The 25,549-nt window shown below is 52.1% G+C and overlaps 1 protein-coding gene across 2 annotated transcripts in view; it reads right to left on the bottom strand.

The window, feature by feature from the left end:
• ZNF423 (zinc finger protein 423) overlaps positions 1-25,295 on the bottom strand; it is a 330,174-nt gene extending 304,879 nt beyond the window's left edge. Inside the window, exon 1 of one of the 2 annotated variants that reach the window (XM_061173369.1) lies at positions 24,960-25,295. In XM_061173369.1, the coding sequence (XP_061029352.1) occupies positions 24,960-24,999 (40 nt within the window). In that variant the 5' untranslated portion in view covers positions 25,000-25,295. The remainder of the gene's footprint in view (positions 1-24,959) is intronic. The other variant, XM_061173368.1, reaches the window with a different exon arrangement.
• Between the last annotated feature and the right edge of the window lie 254 nt (positions 25,296-25,549).

The following is a 25,549-nucleotide window of genomic DNA, read 5'->3' as shown; positions in this document are numbered from 1 at the left end:
ATCCCCCATCCCACCTGTGCCCCGGCTCACCTCAGTGTTACCCAACCTGGCCAGGGCTTGCCCTTTTCTCTCCCCCTGCCCAGTCCCATGGTGACAGTGTGGCAGTGTCCACATCATGTGGATGTGTCCCAGAATCCACTTCATCTGACCCCTGTCAACAGTCAACCTGACTATTCGGGTCAAAGAATTCCTCAAAATTACTCAGATTCCTTGTCTTTAAACTTCAAAGAACTACAGCCAACCTTCTTCACCTTTGTGTTGTCTAAAATAACCAGCTGGCTCCCATGTCAGCCTTACGATTTAGCATCAGCAAAACTGATAACTGAATGGCTTTCCCAGGAAGGGGATGGGCTTGACAGCCACCCCCCATCCCCCACAAAGGGGTCGACCCCGCTGTTTCACGGGCAGAGGGAGTTCCCAGCCATGAAAAAGAAATGTCCTTGGGGCAAAGCGACTGGGCACGTGTGGGCAAGGGTCAGATCCAGACGTCCAGACGTGCATCCATGCTGCCTGCTGGTTTCAGCCACTAGGCCAACCAGCCACACAGGCTGGCCCATAGCTCCACCCTCGGCCTGCCCCCCACAGCCTCTCCACTGTGTGACCCACCTCCAGATTCAGATGTTTCCACAGAACCAGCCCTTGGAGAAGCCCTCCCTGCCAGCAATCCTGTCACTGTGAAGAGAAAAGGGTCCACAGACTCATGGAGATATTTTGTCCCTCCTCTTCCTCAAAGAGCCAAGAACACAGGAAGGAATTTGGGGCCCAGGGGAGAGGGAGAGAGAAGCAGATGAGGCAGAGGAAAGAGACAAGGAATTCAGGTAGGTCCTCCATTCAGTGCATATTTACTAAATGCCTGCTCCATGCCATGCATTTGCTGAATCCCTCCTCCTCCCCTCTCATCTTTCTTGGAAAGCTTAGGGACACAGGACTGGACAAGTCAAACCCGGTCCCTGTCCAGATAGAGCTGAGAGTCCAGTACAGAAGGAAGACTGTAAACAAGTAAACACATAAATAAATTCCTACTGAGAATAACTAACATGACGTTAAAAAAAAATAGAGACCAATAGCAGTGGGCCCACTTTGGGTGAAAAGTAGGCAGGAAAGGTGACACTGAGCTGAGTCCAGAAGGATGAGAAGGAGCCAGCCAGGCAGGAAAGTGGGGAGAGTGATTCCGTCAGAAGGAAAGACGGACAAAGGAATGGTGTAGTCCTAGAAAAAGAAGCGAGGAAAGAGGGACTAGGAAGATTAGGATATGGGAGAGGGCCATAATGAGACGAGGGAGGTGTTTCAGAACCTTGCATGGAAAGAGATACAGGCACTGGCACAGGCCTCCTAGAGCCTGCCTATCCCCAAACAGCACTAGGTACCTCCCCAGCATCCATTTCTTTCTTGCTGACCAAACTTAAAATTTGTTAATATCCCCAGAAGCCACTAAATCTAAGGAAAGCTGGGGCTCTCTAGAGCTCCAGGAGTGATGCTCCATACCCTAGCCTGTGTTGGTCTAGGATGTGCAGGGGAGGCCATTCTCACCAATGAGACACAAGGGAGGGACCAGAGGGCCATTTAGGAAAGGCATCCTTCCTCTGAAGACAGACCCGTGTAAGGGAGCTTCTCTCTCCTGGTTTTGGGACATTGATGTATGGGGATGTGATGTCTGGCACCACTGCAGCTATTTCTTCACCATGAGGAGACAAAGCTGAAGGCAAGAGCCAATGTGTTAAGTAGGACAGAGCATAAAGATGGAAGGCACCTGAGTTGCTGCTGATGGTGTTGACTGCCTCACTAAGTACTCTGAAGCCACACTCCCTCCAGACTTCTTGTCCTATGAGATATTACATCCCCTTATGCTTGTTTTGAACTTGGATTTCATGTCTTCCATCCCAACTGATAGGATCCCTTGTCAGCCAGCCAGTTCTATTAAAACTGGATGTCTGGCCTAGCTGCTTGCTCTTCCTCTTTCCAGAAGACCATTTAGGTTTTTCCGTGCCACTCCCTACCCCAACCAGTCAGAGGTGCAATCCTCTCTCTAGGGGAAATTCACAACCTCAGGATCTTGGAGAAAAATTCTATCCAGAGCAGTGAAATGTTCAAAAAATAGATCATAAAGATCAGGGGAAGGAGAAAAGGGGAGAAGGCGTTATGCTTAACGACACCATCCAATAATAGTTAAAAAAAAAAGAACCTCACCATGCCTGAGTTCGTGTTCCTGCTCTAATCAGTAGAGGTTACAGGTCACAATGAAATCTTTCCTAGGTCATTTTATCTTTGTAATACTCCTAGGAGGTGGGGACAGTTTCCCTATTTTATAGTTGGAGAAACTATATATATATATATATAGAGAGAGAGAGAGAGAGAGAGAGAGAGAGAATGGGCTCTAGTGCCAGGAGGCCTGTGTTCAAATCCTGACTCCTCCTTTCACCAGCTGTGTGACCTTGGGCCTCAGAGCCTCAGTTTCCTCATCTATAAAATGGGGATAACATAACTGCTTCTTAGAGCTACTGTGAGGATAACATGAGACACTATATAAAGGACACCAGAGCCCTGAGTATAGTTTCCAACCAGGGCTGTACATGATGAAGGCCTGGAGGCACACTGGGATTTACAGGAGCTATTTTCATAAGCAGTGCTCAAGATACCCAGGCTGGGACTTCCTTGGTGGCGCAGTGGTTAAGAATCCGCCTGCCAATGCAGGGGACACAGGTTAGAGCCCTGGTCCGGGAAGTCCCACATGCCGCAGAGCAACTAAGCCTGTGCGCCACAACTACTGAGCCTGCGCTCTAGAGCCTGCAAGCTACAACTACTGCAGCCCATGCGCCTAGAGCCCGTGCTCTGCAACAAGGGAAGCCACCACAATGAGAAGCCCGCGCACCGCAACGAAGACCCAACGTAGCCAAACACTAATTAATTAATTAATTAAAGATTGGAAAAAAAAAAAAAGATACCCAGGTTATGGGACAGAGCTCTGCAGAGTGAAGAATTTGCTGGCATTAATCAGTTTCACTCACTTTCTTTGTTACTTCTGACTTTTCCTCCTACAATGTGGAGGAGGGTCCAGAAAAGCCACCAAACATCTGAGGGCTCTGCTGCCGAGGCCAGGTCATCGGGGGGTGTGGGGCAGGCACCATTCCTTAGCTCTAAATCCAACTCCAGCCCAGATCCTTTGTCAAACTATTTGCAACTATACAGGTATTATTCTGGGCCCACCCAACACAAGTAGATTTAAAATATATTAGAATCAGCTAAAAAGTCATTCGGGCCAAGCCTGCTGACCAAGCTGGGCAATGCTGCTTGAGTCTGAAAAACAGAGTGAGATCATGAAACACCTGTCTTCTGGGGGCAGTAGGCTCTAAAGGGAGCCACTGAGGAGGAGTCCAGGAATGTTCTGAGCGAAGGCAAGCTCCTGGGAATAAGGAGTGTGACCTCCCAAAGTGACTCCTTTTCCAGATCTCTGCCCCTGGCCAATATGGACATCAGGAGGCCTGGAACCCAGAGCCCCTGGGGCAGAGCCAGGGGGCCCAGGGGAAGCTCCTCAAATAGGCAGAGCCTGAGCAGACATCTCATAACAGATCAGCAGGGACCCAGAGGGCATCCCAGTGAAACACTGAGCCTCAAGCTTGTAGGACACTGGGTAAACAGACCCACTGCAATCAGGATCCCAAGTACCCCAGGGCCGGCAGGCACATAAGTGGGCGACTTGCTCAGAGGGGCCATGATGAATATATCCCCCCTGCTGGAGCAGCCTCCACCCCTCACCACCAGGATTGTCACCAGGCAGGACGATGGGCCTAGCAGTCCCAATTCTGCCCATTTGTTACGAGAGAGAAGCAAGAAATCTGAATGAACGCTTCTGTGAAATCTCCACATTTTTAAATGTTGGTTTATTTCTTTTAAACACAGCACAACCCAATCAAAACATATCTGTGGGCAACACTGGGCCTCGGGCCACCAGTTTGCAACCTTAATCAAAAAGGCTGAAAGAGTAACATAAAGGAGTAGATACTGGAGTCTGGAGATTTCCTTATGCTCACCTAGGCCCTCCCCGGGCCCGAGCCCCTGACCTGAATGGGGTCCACAAGCTCCACCCACCAGACAATACCCACAGCCCTGGAAACACCTTTCCACAAAGAAAATCTTCCGTGCTTGGCTCTTCCTGGAGCCTGAGTTTCCTCCCCGAACTGGATGGATGGATTTCCATGTGGGAAGAAAGGCCTGCGCATGCACCCAGCTCCAGACCCCAGTATTTATACAGTTTCATAAACTGCAAGCGATTATTTTGTTTCATAAGAACAATCACTATGCAAATGAAACCTCCAGCTAATACAAACAGGGCTGTTAAATTCACTTGCCAATGTTTATGAAAAGAAACTCGGTGCAGCCCTGACCAAGCTTGCTAAGAAAATGTTTAATCACAAGATACATTTAAGTGAGGAAATTAGGCAAATAAGAAAAGATGTCCTGACTTGCTCCCAGAGCCTCACCACTACCACCCACTCCCTCCTCTATTCAGCAAGACAATGAAATGAAAAGGTTTCCAGAGGACGGACAGATGTCAAGACTCAAGGAGGAAAAGACAGAAAGGCAGAGATTAGAGAAGCACGGTTCCCAAATTCGAAGAGCACCCTCAGGGTCTGCCCCCCGTTTTTTACATTTGTTTTTGGGCAGGGCTGTGGGAAGGGAGAATGGGAGAGCATGCAGGGGGTTCCACAGGGCTGGGCTGGTGGTCACGCGGGGCGGGCATGCGGAATTTCCCGCTGGCTCATGGCTCCTACAGTTGGCAGCACTGGAAGCCAGGACATGTCCTGTGCTCGGGAGTGATCACACGTGGGGCCAGGCCCCTGGACCACAGAACTAGGACTCAGGATGGAGTGAGTTCCCAGTTGGCGGGGCATCCTGGGGCTTTGGCTTCCCGCAGCCTGTTGCAGGGTAGGGGGACCCATGCAACACCCGAGCAGGATAGAGTGATGGGGCACTCAGGCAGGACCCCTGGCGGAGGATCTCAAGTCCTCAGACAGCCATGCGATAGTCCAGGAAGAGTTAACAGCCCCAGTATCAGGATGGATTCTAGAATGTTAGGGCAATGAAAATTCATCTCATCAGCCTGTGTGACTTCAAGCAAGTTACTTTCCCTTTCTGTGCCACAGTTGCCTTATCTTTAAAATAGAGATTAGGAAAGCATGCCTCACGACATCATTGTGACAATACCATGAGACGATAAATATAAAATGCTTAGCTGAGTCCTTGGAACATAGTAAATGCTCAGTAAAGGTTAGCTATCTGGTCTAAATCCTTCGTCCCATAGATAAGGCCCTGAGAAGGTTGGTGGATTTCTCCAGCTCACAGGAATCAACAGCAGACACGGAACTTGACCCCAGCTCCAGTCTCCCCAGCAGAGATTTAGAAGAATGGGTGGAGGCTAGGGCCTGGCCCTGCCCCACGTCCCCTCAGGGAAGTGCGCTCGGCCAGGAGACAGTGGTAGGAGGGACCTATGGAGCAGCAGCTCCCTGGGGCTGGGGGAAACCAGAGCCTGGCCCTGGCAGGGCCTCCCAGGGGCCCGGGCAGGGGCAGCTGTCCAGAACTGTCTGTCCACGGAGGGGGCAGGGAGGCTGCCACTCGGAGCACACCGTGTGCCAGTCCCTGGGGCCGGGCCGGCTCAGCCTGCTGGCTCCATCCAGAGCCCGCCCCAAGGGATGCTGGGGGAGGCATCCAGGATCAGAGCCTCCGGCTGCACACTCCCCTCCCCCAGCAACAGGGGACTAAAGTGGGTCAAGGAGGAAGGAGGGGGCCCAGGAGGACTGGGGGAGGGGCCCGAGGAACTCGGAAGGCACCCAGAGGGAGGGGACCAGGGGAGGATGCCTGCAAAAGCAAAACCATGTGTGCGGTGGGCCTTGGGGGGCCAGGGCAGAGCTGCCAAGGACCTGGGGGCTCTCAAAATCACCTCAAAGTTAACTCCAAGGGGGCTTAGCCCAGGCTCCTGCCCCCAGAGGTCTTTGCCTTTCTGCTACCCATTGGCCTCGAGGGCTCTGTTTTCCCCCAACCCCTCAGCTTCTTCCAGAGCCCCACCTCCCCACCAGCCCGCAGCCAAGGGGTCTGTGAGGAGCCCTCTCAGTCAGCTCCGACCCCCTCCCTGGCTCAGAGCAGAAGGTGGGCCCAGCTTGGTGCAGCAGTCCAGCCAGGAGATGCAGCCTGGGGAAAAGCAATCTAGTTGACCCCATCCTGGGCCTGACCTCAGCAGGACTGTGGCGTTACCAGGTCAAGTCAGGCCCCAGTCACCAGGGAGAACAGTTAGAGTGGGCCTCACAACCTCGCAGGGGTGTCCTTGGGGAGCCCGGTGCAAAATGAAAGGGAGGGAGGCAGGAAATGCCAAACAGGGCTGGTCCCAGCCTGGAGGGGAAGCCAGGCTTCAGGCTCCTCAGAGGTAGGGGCTGGGGGAACACAGCTCGACCTTGGGAAACACGGACTCTAGTCGGCCTCCACCCCTGGCTGGCCCTGGCCCAATCATCGGCTTCTCTCCCAGCTCCTCCACCCTGCATGGCCCAAAAAAAAAAAAGGAAACAACCACCCAGGCAACTCGATATGGTCCAGAAACCTCCAGGGTCCCTGGGTTCCAGGAAGCCTGCGCAGGAGGGGGTGGAGGGCAGGGAATGCAGAGGGTCGGTGCCCAGGGAGAGGGACTTCAGGAGGGAGGGGAAGAGCTGCTGCTCCTGGGCCTCTTGGCCAAGATGGGCGTCAGCTGAAGGGCTGCCTGGAAACCCAGCCCTGGAGGGGCTCCTGCCCTGGGTTCAAACCCAAGCTTCAGGGAAAACGTTGGTGGGCAGGAAGATGCAGGCTCACAGGCCACGTCCTGGGCTTAAGGGGCAGTTTGAGTGGAAACAGAGAGAGAGGCCCAGAGGACAGGGCCCTTTAAATCTTTGAGTTCCCTCCGCAAGGCCACCCACCCCAAACCACCACATCCAAGATTCCTGGGCTGAGCCAGCTGGACTCTTGGGGCCTGGGGGTGGAGTGGGGGACAGTAGAAGGGAGGACTCCCCACCCTAAATGCATCAAGGAAGCACCTCCCACCCAGCAGAACAGAGGGGCTGGCTGGGCTGTGCAGTTCCTAAGAAACCAGGAAGCAGGTACAGCTCTGTCCGCCAGCCACCCTGAATGTCCCAAGGGCCTGGCCTCATCCTCCCACCGTAGCCTGTGCAAGCTGCTTCTCCCCCAGTTGAACTTGAGGAGTAGGCCCAGGCAGGCAGGAGAAGGGGAGGGGAGTGGGGGAGTGTGGACTTGGCCACCGGCTGGGTCCTCAGGGGGAACGTGGTGTTACCAGCCTCAGAGTTCATCACTGTTTATGGGTCTGTCTCCCAGCCTGTCTCCTGGGGGAGGGGAAGCCGTCTGTCTACTAGGAGTACAGAAGGTGGCTCTGGGAGTGACTTGGGCAGGCACATGGTGTCAGGCAGCCTGGTTGTGACATGTGACCTTGGACCTCAGGCTGACCCTCGACGCTTCCTCACCTGCAGGATGGCAAATGTATGGTACCAGCCTCACAGGGCTGTTGAGGGGATTCATGAGAAAATATGTATAAAGCACTCAGCAAGCACCAAGCCTCAATAAATATTATCCCCTCCTGCCATCCCTGTGGCCCGGGCCAAACCTTTGTCCACAGAGCAGAGCAGACTTGGAACTCTCCTAACAAAATGACAAAATGAACAGAGAGGTCTGAGGATAGGCCAAGCCTTACCCTAAGCTCAGACCCGGAACCTACAACAAGTCTTGAGCTCCCAGGGCAAGCCTGAGCAATGGGTATTTTGAGGCAATGGAGACACGAAATTCAGAATAAAGCCCATTCCGATACCCAGTTCAGACTGAACTGTGGATACAGTAGGCGCTTGAGGGCAGCTGTCTTCTCACTGGCCTGACTGGAGGTCAGAGGGATGGGGATAGCTCAGGGATTTGGGTGCCAGTGACGGGGCATCAGGGCCTACCCTCCACCTCCAACCCTAACGGTGTGCAGAGGAAGCCCTAGGCCCTAGTGAGCCAGGGCCTGGGGCTCAGAACCCCTGTCTATGGGACATGGGGACCTTGGAAATGACTAGCCTAACAAGTGGACACCTACTCTGCTACGTATGTGCAGTGTGAGCCAAGGCCAGGCTGTGGGCTTCTCTGGATCACCCTTTCTCATCTGGAAAATGAGGAGGGAACCCCCCCCAACCTACTCCCTGGGTACTTGGAGGTGCCCGTGAGAACCTCTGGAACCACTCTCTGCACTCAGTGGTTGTGCAAACCTCCAGGGTTTTCAAGTTTAAGGTCCAGGGGCCTGCCCCAGGACTCCCCAGAAAGGACCTGTGGGCCACCCCACCTGCACGTTAGTGTAACAGTTCACTCTTTATTGTCAGGCTCGCTACCCTGCCCACAACTAAACTTCAAGCTCCCTGAAGGCAGGGACGCAGCTCTTTTCATTTGTCACTGTGCACCCAGCAATGAGATCTAGCACAGAATCAGAAATATGCATCCAGGGAATGAACGAAGTCAGGAAGTATCCATTCAGTGAATGAATGAGTGAGTGAATTTTAAGTGGCAAACCCAGAATCACTAGATCTGTTTGTAAATCTTCTGTCTGTAATTTCTTGAACATATACAGGTACAAATAAACTCAGAATTGCACTCCCACGCCCATAATCCCCATACATGTGCGCCTGGGCGCCAGGCAGGGGCAAAGCGTGACTCCGGGGTCAGAGCGCCTGCGTTCAAATCCTGTCTGGCCCCAGCTGTGAGACACTGAGCAATTCGTTTTGCCACCGTGTGCCTCAGTTTCCTCCTCTGTGAAACGAGGATAATCACAGTCCTACCTCATAGGGCTGCTGTGAAGCTTAAATGTGAAGTGCTCAAAAGCAATCGAGGACATTTACTTTGTATTTGTATCCACTCAGAGATCGGCCCTACTGAGGTCAACTGCCCTCCCCCAGCCCGGCCCCAAAGCTGCGGGCTAATCAGCGCTCCAGTCGGCATCGGGCTCCCCTCCCAAGGCGCACATCTGGCCAGCGGGGTCCGTAGCCCACCCACCGGCCGGCACCCGGCTGTGGGCTAGACGCAGCCGCCGCCTCCTGCCCGCCCCCGGCTCTGGGCCGGGGACTCAGGAGTTCTGGGGGCGCCAGCTGGGCCCGGCCAGCCCCAGACTCCGAGGGGCGGGGGGCGAGGCGGCCCGCGGTGCAGAACAAGCCCCGGCCCCACCCGGGCAGCACAAGCGAGCGCCGCAGCCCGAGCCTTCCCAGCCAGCCCCCCGCCGCGGCCGCTTTGTGCCCAAACCTGGGCCTGAGTTATTGCGCCGCAGCCATGGAGCCCTCCCGGGCGGGAGGCGGCCCGACGCGTTCCCAGGACAGCCGCCTCAAAGGGGTCCTGGGGCCGCCCCGTGGGGCGAGCAGACGAGGGCCCGGGGAGGGGCCGCGTTCCCAAGCGCCCGGCCGGCTGGCCTGGCTCGCTGGGCGGGACGGGCCCCGAGGTCCCTCCCCCATGCCCCCTCCCCATCTGTTCTCCCGCCGCTTCCCCAACCCCGGATCTCCCGGATAGCCTCACTCTCTCCCACTGACCTTGACCTCTTCCCCCTTCCCCACCACTTCTCCGTTCCCCTTCCCTCATCTCCCGGGACCCAGATCACACCGGGCAACTCTGCAGACAAACCCCAGGAGGGTCCTTGAGGCCCCCAAATCCCACCTCCCGTCCTAGAAGTCTCTGCACTCCCCACCCCATCAGCCTCGGGTCACAGCCCTGGCTTGGAAAAGCGCTGGATTCTGGGCTGGGCCTCTGAGGGAATGGGCTGTGGGAGCCTCCTGGCCTCATTTTCCCATCTGTCAGATGGGGATGGGAATGTGGGTCCGGTGCCAGGCACTGGGGACCCGGCAGTGAGCAGGACAGGCAGGGGCTCTGCCAGGTGGTGCTCGGAAGCCACCCTTGCTCAGAAAGAGCCCCATCAGACTGACTCACCACCCGGAGAAGCATCTCTCTGCACCCTTGACTGTGCTATAGAAACCACAGAGGGCTGAGCCAGTGGTGTGTCCTCCCAGCTGAGAAGGCAGAGGCCCAGGGAAGGACCCCCACCTCCCACATAGCCCAGCCCCTCAAAAGCACCAACTGCAAAGGCTTCCAGCCCGCAGCTCCCCTCATGACCAACCCCCCATCACCCTGGGCTTAAGTGTCACATCCCAGATGGCCCGGGCTTCCCCACCACTCCCTGCCTATCCCAGGACCTGCTTTGTTTCCCAGAAATTATGTTATTCACTCATGTACTTGTAGATGGCCTCTCTCCACCACTAGAATAAACTTCTGTCTGTTCACTGTTGTGGCCTCAGCACCTCGAAGAGTGCCTGGCACATAGTAGGTGCTCAATAAACATGTGTGAGGGCTTCCCTGGTGGCGCAGTGGTTGGGAGTCCGCCTGCCAATGCAGGGGACATGGGTTCGAGCCCTGGCCCGGGCAGATCCCACATGCCGTGGAGCAACTGGGCCCATGCGCCACAACTACCGAAACCCGCGTGCCGTGCTCCGCAATAAGAGAAGCCACTGCAATGAGAATCCCACGCACCGCAACGAAGACCCAACGCAGCCAAAAATAAAAATAAATAAAATAAATTTATTTTAAAAAAAATAAAAAATAAACATGTGTGAGATGAATAAATAAACATATGAATGAATGAGCAAACCAGTAATGAAAGTATCTCATCTCATCTTGACACTCACTTCTCACTGCTCAGACCTTCAAAGCCTAGAAACCTAAACTGTACCCAGGTCATAGGATTCCCTGACAAGTGATCAAGTAAGTTTGAAAATCAGAAACTATTAACAGGTCTGAGAGAATCCCATATTAGCATTTGAAAGACTCTGAGAAGCCCTGAAAGTTTTAAAAACTTGTAACTCTGTTTAACACAGTGGTTGCCAAATGTGTTTGGCCACAGAAAATATTTTTTATTCTTTTGGTGGAACATCAACGAAATCCTGGAATACATTTTGCGAAACAAGAATATAAACTCATTTCTCACCCTCACAGCCATGACTTTACAGATGTCAACTGAATCTTAGCACGGAGAAAGGACTTGCTTCTTTGTTTTAGCAAAGTCAAGTCTAGCATAGTGCTTGGTGTGTAGTAGGTGCTCCAAAATTATCTCAATGAATGGATATAAACTAAATTCACAAACAAAGTCTACCACCCATGTGTATTTTCTCTACCCCCCTACTGATGGTCTGAATCATGCAAGCAATGACAAAAGCCTCTTCCCCATGGAGGCTGGCGCTCACATGTGTACATCCGTGCACACGCACACATGCATGCATACGTGTGCACACGTAGACGAACTCGAGCTCATACACACATGCACAGACTCACATATGTATGCACACAGGCACACATACACACACATTCACACCCATCTGGGGCATACACCAGCCCACACAATCCCCTTCCCTGTGCCTGGCCAGTGCGCCCCCCCTTTAGAAAGACAGCTGTCCTTGGTGAGGTGGGGAGAATGAGGGATGCAGAAACCTCATTCACAACCTGGGCCTGGGGTGGGGGGGTAGGGTGATCCCAGCAGGTGACAGATTAAAAGCTAGGTTTTTCCCAAGCATTTTCCTCTGGCACTGCATTCAAAGCACAAATGTACAGGTGAGAGAGAGCGAGAGAATGGCAAAGTTAGGCTGCTCCAGAGTGTGGGCAGCCCAACCCTCCGGATGGCCGTTTCAGTTTTACAAAGCTCTTTCTCACACCTCTCCTGGGAGGGGAGCCCAGGTCTGCCTGCTCAGAATCCCCACACACACCCCCACAGCCTGGGGGGGTCCAGGATGTTCCCAAGGCAGACCCTGGCCAGGGTCAGTGGCAGCAGCAAGATCCCCCCAACTCATCCTTGCCCTGCCCCCAGGCACAATTCTGCCACAAGGTCATCATATGACCTTGGACATCTGATTTGCCCTTCTGGGAAAGTCTGACCATTCACATGACAAGGGAGTTCAGCTAAGGATTCTCTAAGATCTGTTATTTTTTGTGGAAAAAAAAAAGTCTAAGGCCCCCACCTGAGCAGTGAGAAGTGAGTGTCAAGATGAGATGAGATACTGCCTGAAAAATGCACAGTCCAGTGCCTGCATACAGGGGGAGCTCATTAAATGTTAGCTGCTCTGGGTGTTGTGATTCTATCTTTCTGGACAGAATCAAACATTACCCAAATCAAACATTACCCCCTCTTCCAGGCCTTGCCTGATTCCTTCTATCAAGGGAACCCCTCCAACCTCTCTCAGCCTTCAACCTGCACCTCTATCTTGGGCCCTGTGGTTAGGGTTGTATGTCCTCTCCAGACTGTGGGCTTCCTGAGGGCATGGCCTCCATTTGGTTCATCTCTACATCCTCCTTGGAGCCCAGGCGAAGATACTCACCTGGGTAAGATACTCAGGATATGGATGGATGGATGGAAAGGAAGAAAAGGGAAGGGAGAGGAGGATGGATGAATGACGGATGGATGGATAGATGATGAATGACAGATGGATGGATAGATGATGAATGGAGGACGGATGATGGATGGATGATAGATGGGTGAATGGATGGATGATGGATGGAAGGAAGAAGAGCATGACTAAAGGACTAGTTGAGGGAAAGCACTGCCCAAACCCCCAAGCTCCACATTCAGAGTGCAGTTCAGTTCCCCTTTCTAAAGAAGAAATAAAAATGTTCTATAAAGATAAGAAAAATGGTCAACCTCACTAACAATCAGGAAAGTACAAATTAAAACAATGAGCTGGGGCTTCCCTGGTGGCGCAGTGGTTGAGAGTCTGCCTGCCAATGCAGGGGACACGGGTTCGAGTCCTGGTCTGGGAAGATCCCACATGCCGCGGAGCAACTGGGCCCGTGAGCCACAACTACTGAGCCTGCATGTCTGGAGCCTGCACTCCGCAACAAGAGAGGCTGCGATAGTGAGAGGCCCGCGCATCGCGATGAAGAGTGGCCCCCGGTTGCCACAACTAGAGAAAGCCCTCGCACAGAAACGAAGACCCAACACAGCCAAAAATAAATAATAAATAAATTTTAAAAAATAATAATTTTTTTAAAAATAGCATCTCGTTAAAAAAAAAACAATGAGCTATTTCTTGCCTGCCAGATTGGCAAAAAGGAAAAGGGGGGAAAGAAGGAGAAGGAGGAGGAAAAGGAGAAGAAAAGAAAAGAGGAATACATCATGTGGGCAAGGATTATGAGAAACATGCATTCACACACTATTACTGAAGGTACACCCTTTGTGCAGGGCAATTTGGAAATATCCTTCAAATTTTATGTGTCTACCCTTTGACCTAATAACTCCACTTCTAGGAATCTAGCCTAAGAAACACAAAGATTTATAAACAAGGATGCTCCCTGCATCAGTGAATAACTAAATGTCCATCAATAGAGGACTGTGTATAAATGCTGGTACACCCATTCTACAGCATTATGGTTATTGAAGTGGAGTAGTCTGTAACACTAACATGATGATGTCTCCTACACTAATGGTTCTTAACCCTGGCTGCACAGTCGAAGTACCCCGGAAGCTTTAAAAAAAAAAAACTGACCTAGGGCCCCATCCTCAGAGTTTGGATTATTTGGTCCATGGTGGGGCCCAGGTAATGTTATTTCTTTAAGTGCTAAGATGATACTAATGTGTAACCAAGATGGGAAACACTGTTTTGTGAAAATAGCAAATAAGAGAAAGTGTAGTCAAGCACTATATGATATTATCTAGGTTTAAAATTATGTATGCATGGGTGTCTATACATATGTTTTTGTGTAAACCCACCACAGAAGAGGTCTGGGAGGAAAATAACTGTGGATAACAGTGCTCATCCCTGGGGGAGAAGGGAGAGAGATTAAATTATTTTTTAAGATGTGTAAATCGTTTTTTTTAAGATGCGCATATGGACAGCCCAAAAGGAGAACACAGATGGGTGGGGAGCAGGACAGACCTCCTGTGCCTTCACTTGTGACCCTCTCTCCTAGCCCAGAGTCCAGGCACTCCTCCAGCCCCTGGAGAGAGCATGAGTTTCTCTGTTATCTTTTTGGGCCCCTTGGGCTGTTATAGGTAAAGGGAATGGCTATTGACTCAGGCTCTGGAGTTGGACAAGCCCTGGGCTAATCCCAGCTCTGCCCCTTCCAGCCATGTGACTTTGGGCAAGGTACTTCTGGGCCTCAGTTTGTGCATCCATGAAACTGAGGCCCAGAAGATAAGTCAGAGAGCTGTTGTGAGAACTGATGGGGGGACAGGTGGGAGGAGCTGAAGGCAGGGCCTGGCATAGGTGAGTGCTTGGTCACTAACCCTCCATATCCTCCCCGCAATCAGGGCCGGCCATGATGGTGACTCTGGATGGGCATATGTAGGACCTGGACATTCTCCGCCCACATTGCCCCTGGATTAGAGGAGCAGCAGGGGGCTTGCTCCAAGGATGCTTGGCAAAGGCCCTGGGGCCAAAAGAGCCAGGGGCACCTCAGGCTGAACTGTCAGACACGTGAAAAGATACCGACATCACAGTCAAGCCCTTGACATGTTTTCTCTTATCCAATGTTCCCCTCAATCCTCAAAAGGGCCGTGGGAGCCAGGGAGGATCCAGCTGTCCTGCTGGCGGATTCCCCACATCTGCCACTTCGGAGTTCTTGCTCTGCGGACCCGTCACTTTAAAAAGTATCTTGAAAATATCTGACAATATCTTTCTAGTCTGTATTATTTTAAAGCCAAAGCATCTTGTGCTTTCCCATTCCTATGTTCCAGGAATTAACATCTTAAACCATCTAAGACAGATAGCCAACCCAACCAGTTCCATCCCATTTCATAGACAGGAAAACCGAGGCCCACAGTGGGAGCTGTCCTGCCCAAGATCACAGAGCATGCTTCCTCCAAACCACAACCCTCCCCTTCCAGAGAAATATATCAATGTTGACTCAGACCTTCAGTGAGTAGGGGGTCTTTCTTTTTTACACTGAGTTTTATTTTACTGGCAGTTTTCCCCACAAACACATCCCATTTTTCTCCTTCCTGCTTGCTTCTCCCAACCCATCCCTCACTCCTAGTGCTATTGAAGGGCAAACCATCCCTGAAAGATGCAGAAGGTCCTGAAGGCCGCTTAATGGAGGCTGGACTGCAGAGTCCTGGCCACCACCAAGCTGGGTCAAATATGTCCACTTTGAAGCCCCCTCGGGATTGTGGCAGGAAGGGGTGAGAGGAAGGGACTTTACTCAATTAAAAGTTCTGTTTTACTTAAAGTTAGTATGAAAATCTCATATTGCTTTTATCATTTGAAAACAATGTTTTACAATCCAGCACAATGCTTGGCACAGTAGCTTCAATAAACTAGCTACAATCTCATAGCAGAGAGTACTACACACACCCCTGCCCCTATCTGGGCTGAGGATAAAGGGGGAGAATGGGTGCAAAGCATCCCAACCCCAAGGGGCATGAGGGCTCCCAGTCCTCCAGAGAGAGCATGTCCCACCTCCTGAACAGAATAGAGACTGGGGGAGGGGAAGGGGGGCAGGAGAGACCACCAGAGATGTCAGCTGTGAGCCCAAGTCACCCATAAAGATGATCTGTGCTCCCTATCAGTTCACCCACTCACTCATTGACTCATTCATCTAAGAATTCATCCAGTCATTAACCAATCATTTGTTCACTATTCACTCATTCACTTGTCCATCCATTCATTTATTCCCTCAACAGTTTACACACTTACTCATTCACCTAACAAATCCTTTTTAAACACAAGGACCCAGAAGCCCAAGTCAAGGTCATCTGCGAATGAGAGTGGCGTCCTGGAAGCCCACCAGGCTGACTGCATCCTATATAAAGAAACCCCCCCCCTGGGCAAGTAAAGCAAGGCCAGTTTTGCCAACTCTCAACAGGGCTGCTCTGGGGACTGGAGATTTGAGTTACTCCCCGTTGCCCCAGGAGACAGACCCAGAACCAATGCACCTAAATTACGGGAGGCAGACGGCAGCTTCACAGAAAGAAGAACACGTGAAATTCAAACTGAAAATGCACAGGTGTGCCATAGAGGTCGTGAGCTCCCTGAGACAGAAAGTGTGTGAGTCCAGGCTGGATGGAAATAAGGATGCCATAAACACACTCCAAGAAGTCTGAAGGAAGTGGCCTCCAAGGTTTCTCTTCAACATGGGATTTTCAGGATCCTGAGAAGTTCAAAGGCAAAAATAGTAGAGTCTTCCCAACATGCGTGCCAGGCCCCTAGCTGGTCCCTCTCTCCCTGAGGGGACAGGGCACCTGCAGAGATGTCCCGGGCACTGAGAACACATGCTCTGCTCACGGCTCCCCAGAGAACCCAGCGCTCTCTGCAGCCTCCATCCCAGGCGACAGGAGCCTGCCCCCTATTTCCATCCCCCTGCCCTGGGAGCCTGCTCTCCTCCCTCACCCTCTCCCTGGGGACTCTCTGGAGCTGGTGATTGTCTTTCCCCTCCCCAAGTTCAGACCTGCAGCCCCATGGGGCTAGGGACAAAGCAATATCTCAGGTTCAGGAACCAGAAATATGCTATATGTTGCTGGTGGCCATGAGGTCCTGCAGCCCCCAGGCCAAGGGGGTACACCCAGCCAGGATGTGACAGCCACTACCATCCCAGCTCCCTTATCCAGCCGTGCCCTGCTCCCTAACCAAGTCCAGATGGCCATCACTCTGTCTCAGGCAGGTAAAATTCAGTGCAACAGGAGTTAGGTGGACAGTATGTTTTATTTAATTAGGATCAACAGAAGAGATAAACCTCACAGCAGGATAGGGAATGACAACGCTGCAAAAAATAGTTCATGCCCAGGTAACGAAAGGGCAAATTTCAATTTCAGAAAAAAACCGGGGAAGAATAAGGTACCTGGCACCTCCAAGGAGAACAGTATAAGCGTCTGCAGCACCCAGACCTGCGGGCCAGAGGTGGTGGGCAAGCTGCGACTGGAAATCAAGGCAACGAAGTGGCCATTTCACAACAGCTGTCCCCCCCCTTCCCCATCACAGACAAACCAGCCTGAAGTGTGCAGGGCTGGGTAAGTCAGAGGGGCTATCTGGGTCCTGGCAGGGCAACCTCACACCTGCCAGTCTCAGTCTCCAGAGGAACGGTGCCCCCAAGGAGAGAGAACAAATGTTCTCATCCTGAGAGTGGTCACCAGATGACTCAACAGCTCCTAAGCACCCCTCCTGCCCAGCGCCCAGCCCACCAGCCCTGATGGAGCCCTAATCTGCCCTGCCCGGGCTTCAGGCACTCCAGTCTCCCCTCTCTCACCAGAGCAAGGAAAAGCATCACCAGCTCTCTAAGTCACTTCATCTTCGGAGCCTCTGTTTCTCATCTCTCCCTGGAAAATGGAGGCCTTGCACTGGATGGCCTCCTCCGAGGATGATGGGCTAAGACCGCGCCCAACCCACCACCACCTGGGCGTTGGCTAAAAGTGAAAGTTCACGGTGGTGACGGTTGCACAACTATGAGAACGTACTCAATGCCACTGAACTGGACACTTAAAAATGGTTAAGATGGTAAATTTTACATTATGTATACCTTACCTCAATTTTTTTAAAGGGGGAAAAAATGAGTTCTGAACCCCTCCCCAGACCAGCTGGGTGAGTATCTCTAGGATCTGGACCCAGGAATCCGCAATTTTAACCAGCTTTACTCCAGGTGAAGGTAACGAACCCAGCGCCGAGGATCCTCTAACCTGTAGGAATCCACTCTCTTCCCAAACCAAGGTTCCCTCACCTTTTCCAGCATAAAGCCTTGAATCATCTCAATAAATATCTCTTGCACGAATGAGTATTCAAATTAACGAATTCTCCAGGTTTCATAGGCCCAGGAAATATTTTTATTTACCATGCTCTCCCTCCAAAACGAATGCTCCCGCCACCTCAGAGAGCACGACTGGTACAGCCGACGCTCTCATCTCCCAACCCCGGCCCCAGGTAGCGTCAGCCCAACACCCCCATTAGCTGCGAGAGGGCAATTACTGTTAAATTAGTGAGCCCATCTACAGAGCCCCATTTTATATCCCAATTCAGAAGATGACATGAACATCTGCTTTCACTTCAAGACATTAATTTTCAATTATTGGAGAAAAACAAAATTAGTCCTGACAAATTGCTGGCGAACACGGGCTCTTGTCTGGCAGTTCATAATAACAACTTTGGAGGCCCACAATTAGTGTCCTCGGCCGGAGTTTCCTGAAGCGTCCTTGTCATCTGGAGTCAGTGGCAGCAGTCTCCTTGCCCCAAGTTCTGTCCACTCTCAGGTGGCTGCCTCTTTGGCAGCCAGGTTCAGAGAACTAAGGAATTTCTGGTTTTCTCTTCCTGGAGAAGGTAGGGATGGAGGGGGAGGGGCGTAAATAAAAACATCCACCCTGACCATTTTCAGTTTTGGACATTTCAGGCTTGCCTCCCCTTCGGCAGCAGGATTTCACACACTTAAGATGGGAATGAAAATCACTCCTGAGTTCAAGGGCACCCAGTAAAGGTACCTTGGAGAGCCTTATAATTTCGCATTGGCCGTCTGCAATGGGAGAAGGGTGGGTTACAAGGTCCTCTTACGAGACTCTTCTATCCCTACCATGATGTCATCCAGGATTCTAAGTCTAAAACTCACCAGGCCTGGCCTCTGAGATCAGAATACTTACAAATCTTCTGCAGCAAAGAACTATTTGCTGGGGGTACCATCAACCCAGGAACTTGGTTCAGCCCGGCTCAGGAAAAAAAAGAAAGAAAACCTGGAATTTGCCAACCTTAAGGACCCCAAATCCAGAGCAACCCACTTGATAAGAGATTATCAACACCGTAATCTCATTTGATGGGTTTTTTATGTATCTTGGCTGCTGTAGTCAGTATATCAATAAGAAGCCACTGAAATGTGAAAGAGCAGAAAAATTCAGAGATAATGATGTAGCAGTCTTTGAATCTGACTTGCCACGATTGAAACCAGAGTGTGTTTGCCTAGCTAACACGTTCTGACTCTTAGGGGGCAGAGGGGGCGGTCACCAGAGGGAAGCAGGTCAAAAAGAGAGAAAGAAAACAAAACAACAACAACAACAAAGGAAAATTATATCTTTAAGAAGAGAATGAAAAGACATTGCTAGTTCCAAAGTCAACTTGTAACTGAGCTCTGACATTGTGTAATTGACTTTGCAAGTAGAACAACAGCAATGTAACAAAGAAAATGTCAGTGTTTTCACAGCACTAATCTATAACACTGGGAGGCCCTCCCGCTGTCAGCCAGGGCTGACAATACAATAGCTTTCAAAGGGATATTACCATCATGCTTTTATTCCTGACAGCAATCAAGACAAAGAGAATCCTTTTCACAAGACATTAAAAATCAAACCTTTGTAAAAGAAGATAGGTAAAACAGCGTTCTCCTTAAAGACAGCCACACGGAGCAATCAGCTAATTGGCGCTCCTTGAAAGAGGTAAAGTATTTTTACTTACTGAGTGTACAACCCCAATCGTTGCCTGCCACCGATCCCCGGCAGGTAAGCGATGTATCAAAAGTTTCCACCAGCATTTCCCCCGCTCCACTCCACCTTACCTCTCCCACAGTCAGAGGGAGCTGATGGCGCCGAAAACTTCAATCGGGATATAACCAATCCAGGCTTAATTAGTCCATTTTGGGTGCAAAACTACTCTGATTACCGACTAACATGCAGGAATTTGCAGAAACTGTCAAATTCACCAACCAAGGTGTATCAAGGTCTTCCCCAGCTACCCACAGTAACGGGGAGCCCACTAACAGTTTTCAAGGCATTCTGTTGTAATTACCCTGGACCCTCAGATAAGAAAGGAACCCTGATATCTATTGCAAACATTTTCGAGACGTGAAGATAATATTCTTTGCAAATACCAGTGTACCATGGACGATGTCCAGGAAAGGTTAAGTCCATTTTAACCTCGGGCAAACAAAGAGTTAACTAAACCCACCCATCCACCTCCGTTAAAAAAAAAAAGATAGGGCCAAGAGGAAAGCTAGCCTTCCTCTGCTTGCTTACCATCAAGACAGTTTTAGATGCCTGCATGTCAGAAGTTAGTGACGCTTACAGAAACCTGCAGGTCCAGGAGCGGGGAGTTAAGAGGTGCTAACGTTTGCGACCTACCCTCTCTCCAAGCCACTGAAGTCACATAGCCCACCAGCTGCCAAGGGGTCCAAGATACCATGTCCCCACACCTCTTCAGGGCTTGACAGAGCCACTGTGGTCTAGGTGACCCCAGGCCTCTAGGAGGGGGAGAGAGAACTAACTCCATTTCTGGCAAGAGGTCCCTCTGGAACTCGGAGCCAAGGTGTTTTGTGACTTTTCCCTCTGGTACCTAACAGACCATCTGCCGAAAATACGCAAGTGAGTCCCGTCACTCAAAGACACAAATGTTACTCTATACACAGCTGCAGAAGAGGATGTTTTTACTTTTCAGACAGAACTGGACACCGTTGTTTATTTTTAAACAGTATCTGAAAAACAGGTGCTGTTCATTTTACTGCAAAATGGGCTGAAATTTTAAAAGAAGAGGGAACTGGCCCCAACACTGCCTTGAAAAATCCATTCTCCTACCACCACCTCCTAAATCAGCCTTGTTCCAAGAGCCAGGCGGCCTGTCTCCATCGGTGGCAGGTTTCTTTCGTTTACACATCCAAATGAACAGTTAAGAGAAATCAATGCATCTAATTGCCAGACTATTAAATCCTACATCAGGGGAAGAATTCCACAGCCACCAGCTTAAGAGTTGGCTACCGATATAGCAATTATTGCAACTTTCTATTAGACTGAACCAGACCTGCAGTTTTAGTCTCCAGCTAGGAACGCTGTATCAGATGTTGCACTCCACTTTCCTCCTCCTCCTCCCGCTCCCCCTCCCCCCTCCCCCCTCCCCCTCCCCTGTTAACATGCTGTAGCAGGCCACAACAGTGCCAGGATGGTTCTACGCAATATTACTTCATGACTGTAAAGTCACCAGCATTTTGCACCTTTCATGTGATGCACACTCAGCACCTTTGGTTAAACGTTTAGCAGTGTCCTCCTGTCCAAGACACATAGTTATCTTATCTTATTGCTTATTAAGTTTTTGCAAGGAAACAAGTGGAAGAATCTAAACAGTAATTACTAGACATAAAGGATGTTTTCTAGAGTGAGACAGGTCCTCCCAAAGCTGGGAGTTGGTGACTTAATTGAGGAAGGGGGGATTAAATGTTAGGATTAAATGTTAGCTGCCCCAATCCACATAGAAAGCTAAAGAACCTATAAAGGATTTGTTTTGCCCTTCCTACAAGATCATGTACATTTAGCCAAACAAATCTGGACAATTTACACCTGTATGTGGTCTCAGCTGAATCAAGAAACCTGTAACCTCAGAATGCCTCTTTTTATTACAACTCAATTATTTCCATGGAAACACGAGCAGTGGCGAACTACACTGTTTCCAAGTCCGTAGACCACCACATTTATAAGAGGGACTTTGAAGGAGCTATGGGCTGGCAGGAGAGGAAGACAGAGAAGGGGAGGGGAGCACAGAGAAGTCACTGGGGGTAGTTTTGGGATGTTGTGGTTGGCGGGTCCATGGACACAGCCTGAGTGCTAATTAACATTAAGAAGTGTAATTAACAGGCAGTTGCTGGATGGAGGAAATCAACAGTATTACCAATTATTCAAAAGTTTTAAGCTGAGCCTGGGAAAAAAGATGTATTAATTTTCCATATAAATGGAGAGGCTGTTTTGTGGATCTGAGGAGGCAGTGTGGGTAAAGGGAGTAGGTTAACAAACCACCTGATATCATCGGCCAAAATAACATCAGTGAGATGTGATGGGAACAACCCCGGAGAATGAGGCCGAGATTATCAAAGGGAACAAATCATCTCACGACAGCCACACCACACCACCAGGAAACAGAAAGGGAGAGGATGGTGTCAGGAGGGAGAAATCGGTCAGAAAATGTGACTTTTGTAACACTGATATTTTTTTTGGTGTGTGTGGTTCTTTTTTTTAAAATCACAAGGCTTCTGACAACCAACGAGGCTATTCTCCCCGCTGCCCTACTGCCTAGCACCCTTCCCTATTTGTTGGGTGTCCTCCCCGGGAGCTGGGTTTTCCAAAGAAAGACAAACATCCAGAGGGGACAAGTGACCCCACTCCAGAAGGGAGGTTGTGTCTGTGAGTGGGAAGTGAGACGCCCTCACTAAGACCTGTCATGCCCTGCTTTCAAATCACACTTTCTGAGCATCCATTAGAAATTGTTACACTTCTGTCTTTCCTTCCTTCCTGCTCTGGGCTTTCACATTTGCTAGATCAATTACGAACTATACAGCCAAGCAACTTTCACAGCATATAATGTGCGGACTGGGGAAGTCCACAATGCCTCTATGTTAGCCCTGACACAGCAGTGGAGGCAAAATAAAATAAAATAAAATTTAAAAGGTAACACTGTTCCTTAAGAAGCATCTTTAAAGGTGAAGACCTTGTCATTTTAAACACTTGGTACGGAGCTGTCCACACTCAAGCACACACTTTTGAATATTGCTTGAGAAAGGGGGGGGGAGGGGAGGCAGTTCTTGAAAAGCAATAAATCCATCACCTGCTGTAACTCTTATCTATTCAAATTATCTTCTCTCTTAATTCCTCCCCCATAAGTGGGGGCATCTCCACCCTGTTCACCCCACTAAACTGAATAAATGGCAAAATGGTGAGAGACAAGGGCTGGAGCTGCTTTTGGAAAATGCAAAGAATCGCGAGAAGAAACAGAGGCTCTCACACTCCAAGGGCCGAAAGGCGCTGTGTGGTTGATATTTACAACGCTTCTCAAAATACCTACACTAGTCTTGTTCCCACTTTGCTGTCTTCCCGCCATCAATTAGCTTGAATTCTCTGCTATACATGTACATATACACATTGAGAGAGAGAGACATTCATTAAAAATCATGTCCAAGCTCATTCCATGAAAGGTTGAAGACTGATTCTTCAGTCTTTCTCAGAGATACAGAGTGGTTTTAGAATTAGGTTCCAGCAACTCTGAAACACCCACCCATCTGTTCCCGGCAAATTGCTCTACCTTTGCTTTCTGTGCCTCGCCTTCTAAAATAAAGAGGTATGGAGGCATGGGTTCAGGTTAGAGGTAGGTAAGCTCTGCCTCTTCCTCTATGAAAAATCTGCTTCTATACGTAGATTTAACTCAAAATCAACTGCCCAAGTTAGATAAAATTGTTTTTCCAACCAGAGACTCCAATTGTACATTTTCCTCTGGGCCACCTTAAGTGGCTCTTGAAGGAGTGAGCAGTGAACCAGGGAAAGAGAAAAGAAATCAAATATTATTTCAAACCGAGAACGCTTCTATTCAGCAAAAGGACAAACGTCTAGCGTTTTCCTATCCCCTTATTGAGGTCTCCATTTTGGTTTCAACCAGAACACCCTCTAGACCCTCCAGTTCTGTGGAATAGGTCAGGCTATCCAGGACCGGGATGCCTGCCAGGGTGAGGGGAACAAGACCAACTTATCTCAAGGAAAAAGAGGAAAGGGAGCAGGCGGGCTGCTGAGTTTGGACTGAGTTGGTCCGCTTCTAAGATGACAGGGAGAATCTCTGTTGAGCCGAGTGCCCGCGATCTCCTGGGACTTTGGAAGGAAAGCAATGGCGGGTGTCTCAAGACCCTCCTTGCCAGATGCAGGCCCAGCCATTCCAGCCAGGAGCAAGGCTGGCAGGAAGGGAGCAGGGGCCCCTGCGCCTTCCCGCGCAGGCCTCCAGGAAATGAACTTTTCAGAGCAGAACTGGGCTCGGGCCAGAGGTCATCAAGGGAATTGGGAGAGAACAAGGGCCTCGGGACTTTTGGCTCCAGAGACGTAGCGGCTCTCATCCTGTCCCTCCTCTGTCATCTCCCAGCGCGGGGAGGGGGGAGGCCGGGCACCCACCCGGGGGGGACTGGAATGGGGACAAAGCAGCAGACAAGGCCAGGAGAGGGCAGCGGGTGGGGAGAGAAGGACAGGGGAGGGGCTCAGTTGCCTTCATGCGGCATCTCCCCGGGGCCTCTGCTCTCCAGGGGCCCGCTCGGGCCGCGGGCGCTCGGTAGAAATAGAATGCGAGGCAAGGACAAGAAGAGGGGGATGTGGGGCTGTGTGTCCTCACAAACGTGTGCACTCCGGGGACCCGAAACGGGAAGCCGGCCTAGGTGACGAGGGTGTGGGTGCCCGGGGTCGGGTCGCGGGAGCTCTCCGCGGAGGGGCGCGCAAGGCAGCCGCTGCGCTACCCTGGGGACCTGCGTCCCGCCGGCGCTGCGCAGACAATGAACTCCTGACGGAGGCTCCCGGCCCGGTTGGCCTCGGTGGAGGAGGCAGGAAGTGTGGGGGCCCGTGCCGGGAGGGCGGCGTGGGCAGGGGGCGGGGAGGGGGCGCCCGGCGGCCAGGGCCGGGGCCCGAGGCGCGCGCAAGCAACGCCCGCCGCCCTCGGCGTCCCGGGGCGACAAGGCGTGGACCGAGGAAAGGCGGCAAGGCCCGGGACCCAGCGAGAGCGGCCTCGAAGCTACCGACCTCCTGGGCGCCCGTCCTCACCGCCTCTTCCTTCCTCCCACCGCCCGCCCGCCGCCGCCGCCGAGATTCGCAATCCCCGCCAAGTCGGGCCCGCACCCCTTGATTGGCCACGTGGGCCCGGGGCCCGCAAAGAGGGAGCAGCGAGGGCCCCTCAGCGGCGCCCCCAGGCCCGGGTCCCCCGCGGGCGGCGGCGCCGGGCCCGGAGAGGGTCCGGGCGGGTAGGGTGTCCGCGGTGTGCCCCCTCCACCTCCACTGCCTCCGCCTCCGGCTCGCGGCTTCCTCCTCCCCCTCCTCTTCCTCCTCCTCCGCCTCCGCCTCCTCCGCCTCCTCCTCCTCCTCTCCGCTCGCTCGCTCGGGTCCCAGGCCGCCCGCCCGCTCGCCGGTCCCTCCTCCCTCGCTCCCTCCCTCCTCGCTCGCTCGCTCGCTCGCTCGCTCGCGCCTCCGCCGGGCCTCGCTCGCTCACCTTTCACCGAGCGCGGCTTCGCCTGCTTCCGCCTGGACATGTCCGGGGCTCCCGGCGCTTCGTCGCCCTCCGCGGCCGGCTCCCCCCGCCGCCCCCCGCCGCTCCGGGCTACCCTTCTCCCCCTTCTCCTCCTCCTGCCTCTCGGAAACTTTTTTTTTTGCAGCCGGGTCGGCAGCTGTGGGGAGCGGATCGCAGGTCCGGGGCGGCCTCCCTGGGGGGGGCGGCCCGGGCCGGCCGAGGCCGCTCCGGGGCGGGGGGAGGCCCGGGGGGCGCGCCGGGGCCCTGCCTGTTGCAATGCGGCAGCCGGGGGCTCTCGGTCCCAGCGGCGGTCCCAGCGGCGCGGGGAGTCCGGAGGCCACTCGGCCGAGCCGAGTTATGCAAAAAAAAAAAAAAAAAAGCCGCCCCCCTCCTCCTCCCCACCCCCCGCCGGCCCCCGGCCCCTGCGGCCCCCTCCCTCCCTCCCTCCCCCACCCCACCGCCACCCTCACCCTCCTCCTCCTTCTCCTCCTCCGCCCCTTGCCGGATTTTTGTGCAAAGTTTGCAGGCGTCCGGCTACGCAACCCGGTGCGGAGCTCACAATGAACCCATCT

This window comes from Eubalaena glacialis, chromosome 18 (assembly GCF_028564815.1).
Source record: "Eubalaena glacialis isolate mEubGla1 chromosome 18, mEubGla1.1.hap2.+ XY, whole genome shotgun sequence".
Classification (NCBI taxonomy): Eukaryota; Metazoa; Chordata; class Mammalia; order Artiodactyla; family Balaenidae; genus Eubalaena; species Eubalaena glacialis.
Note: the sequence above shows the minus strand (reverse complement) of the source record. Positions and strands in the feature narration are given on the sequence as shown.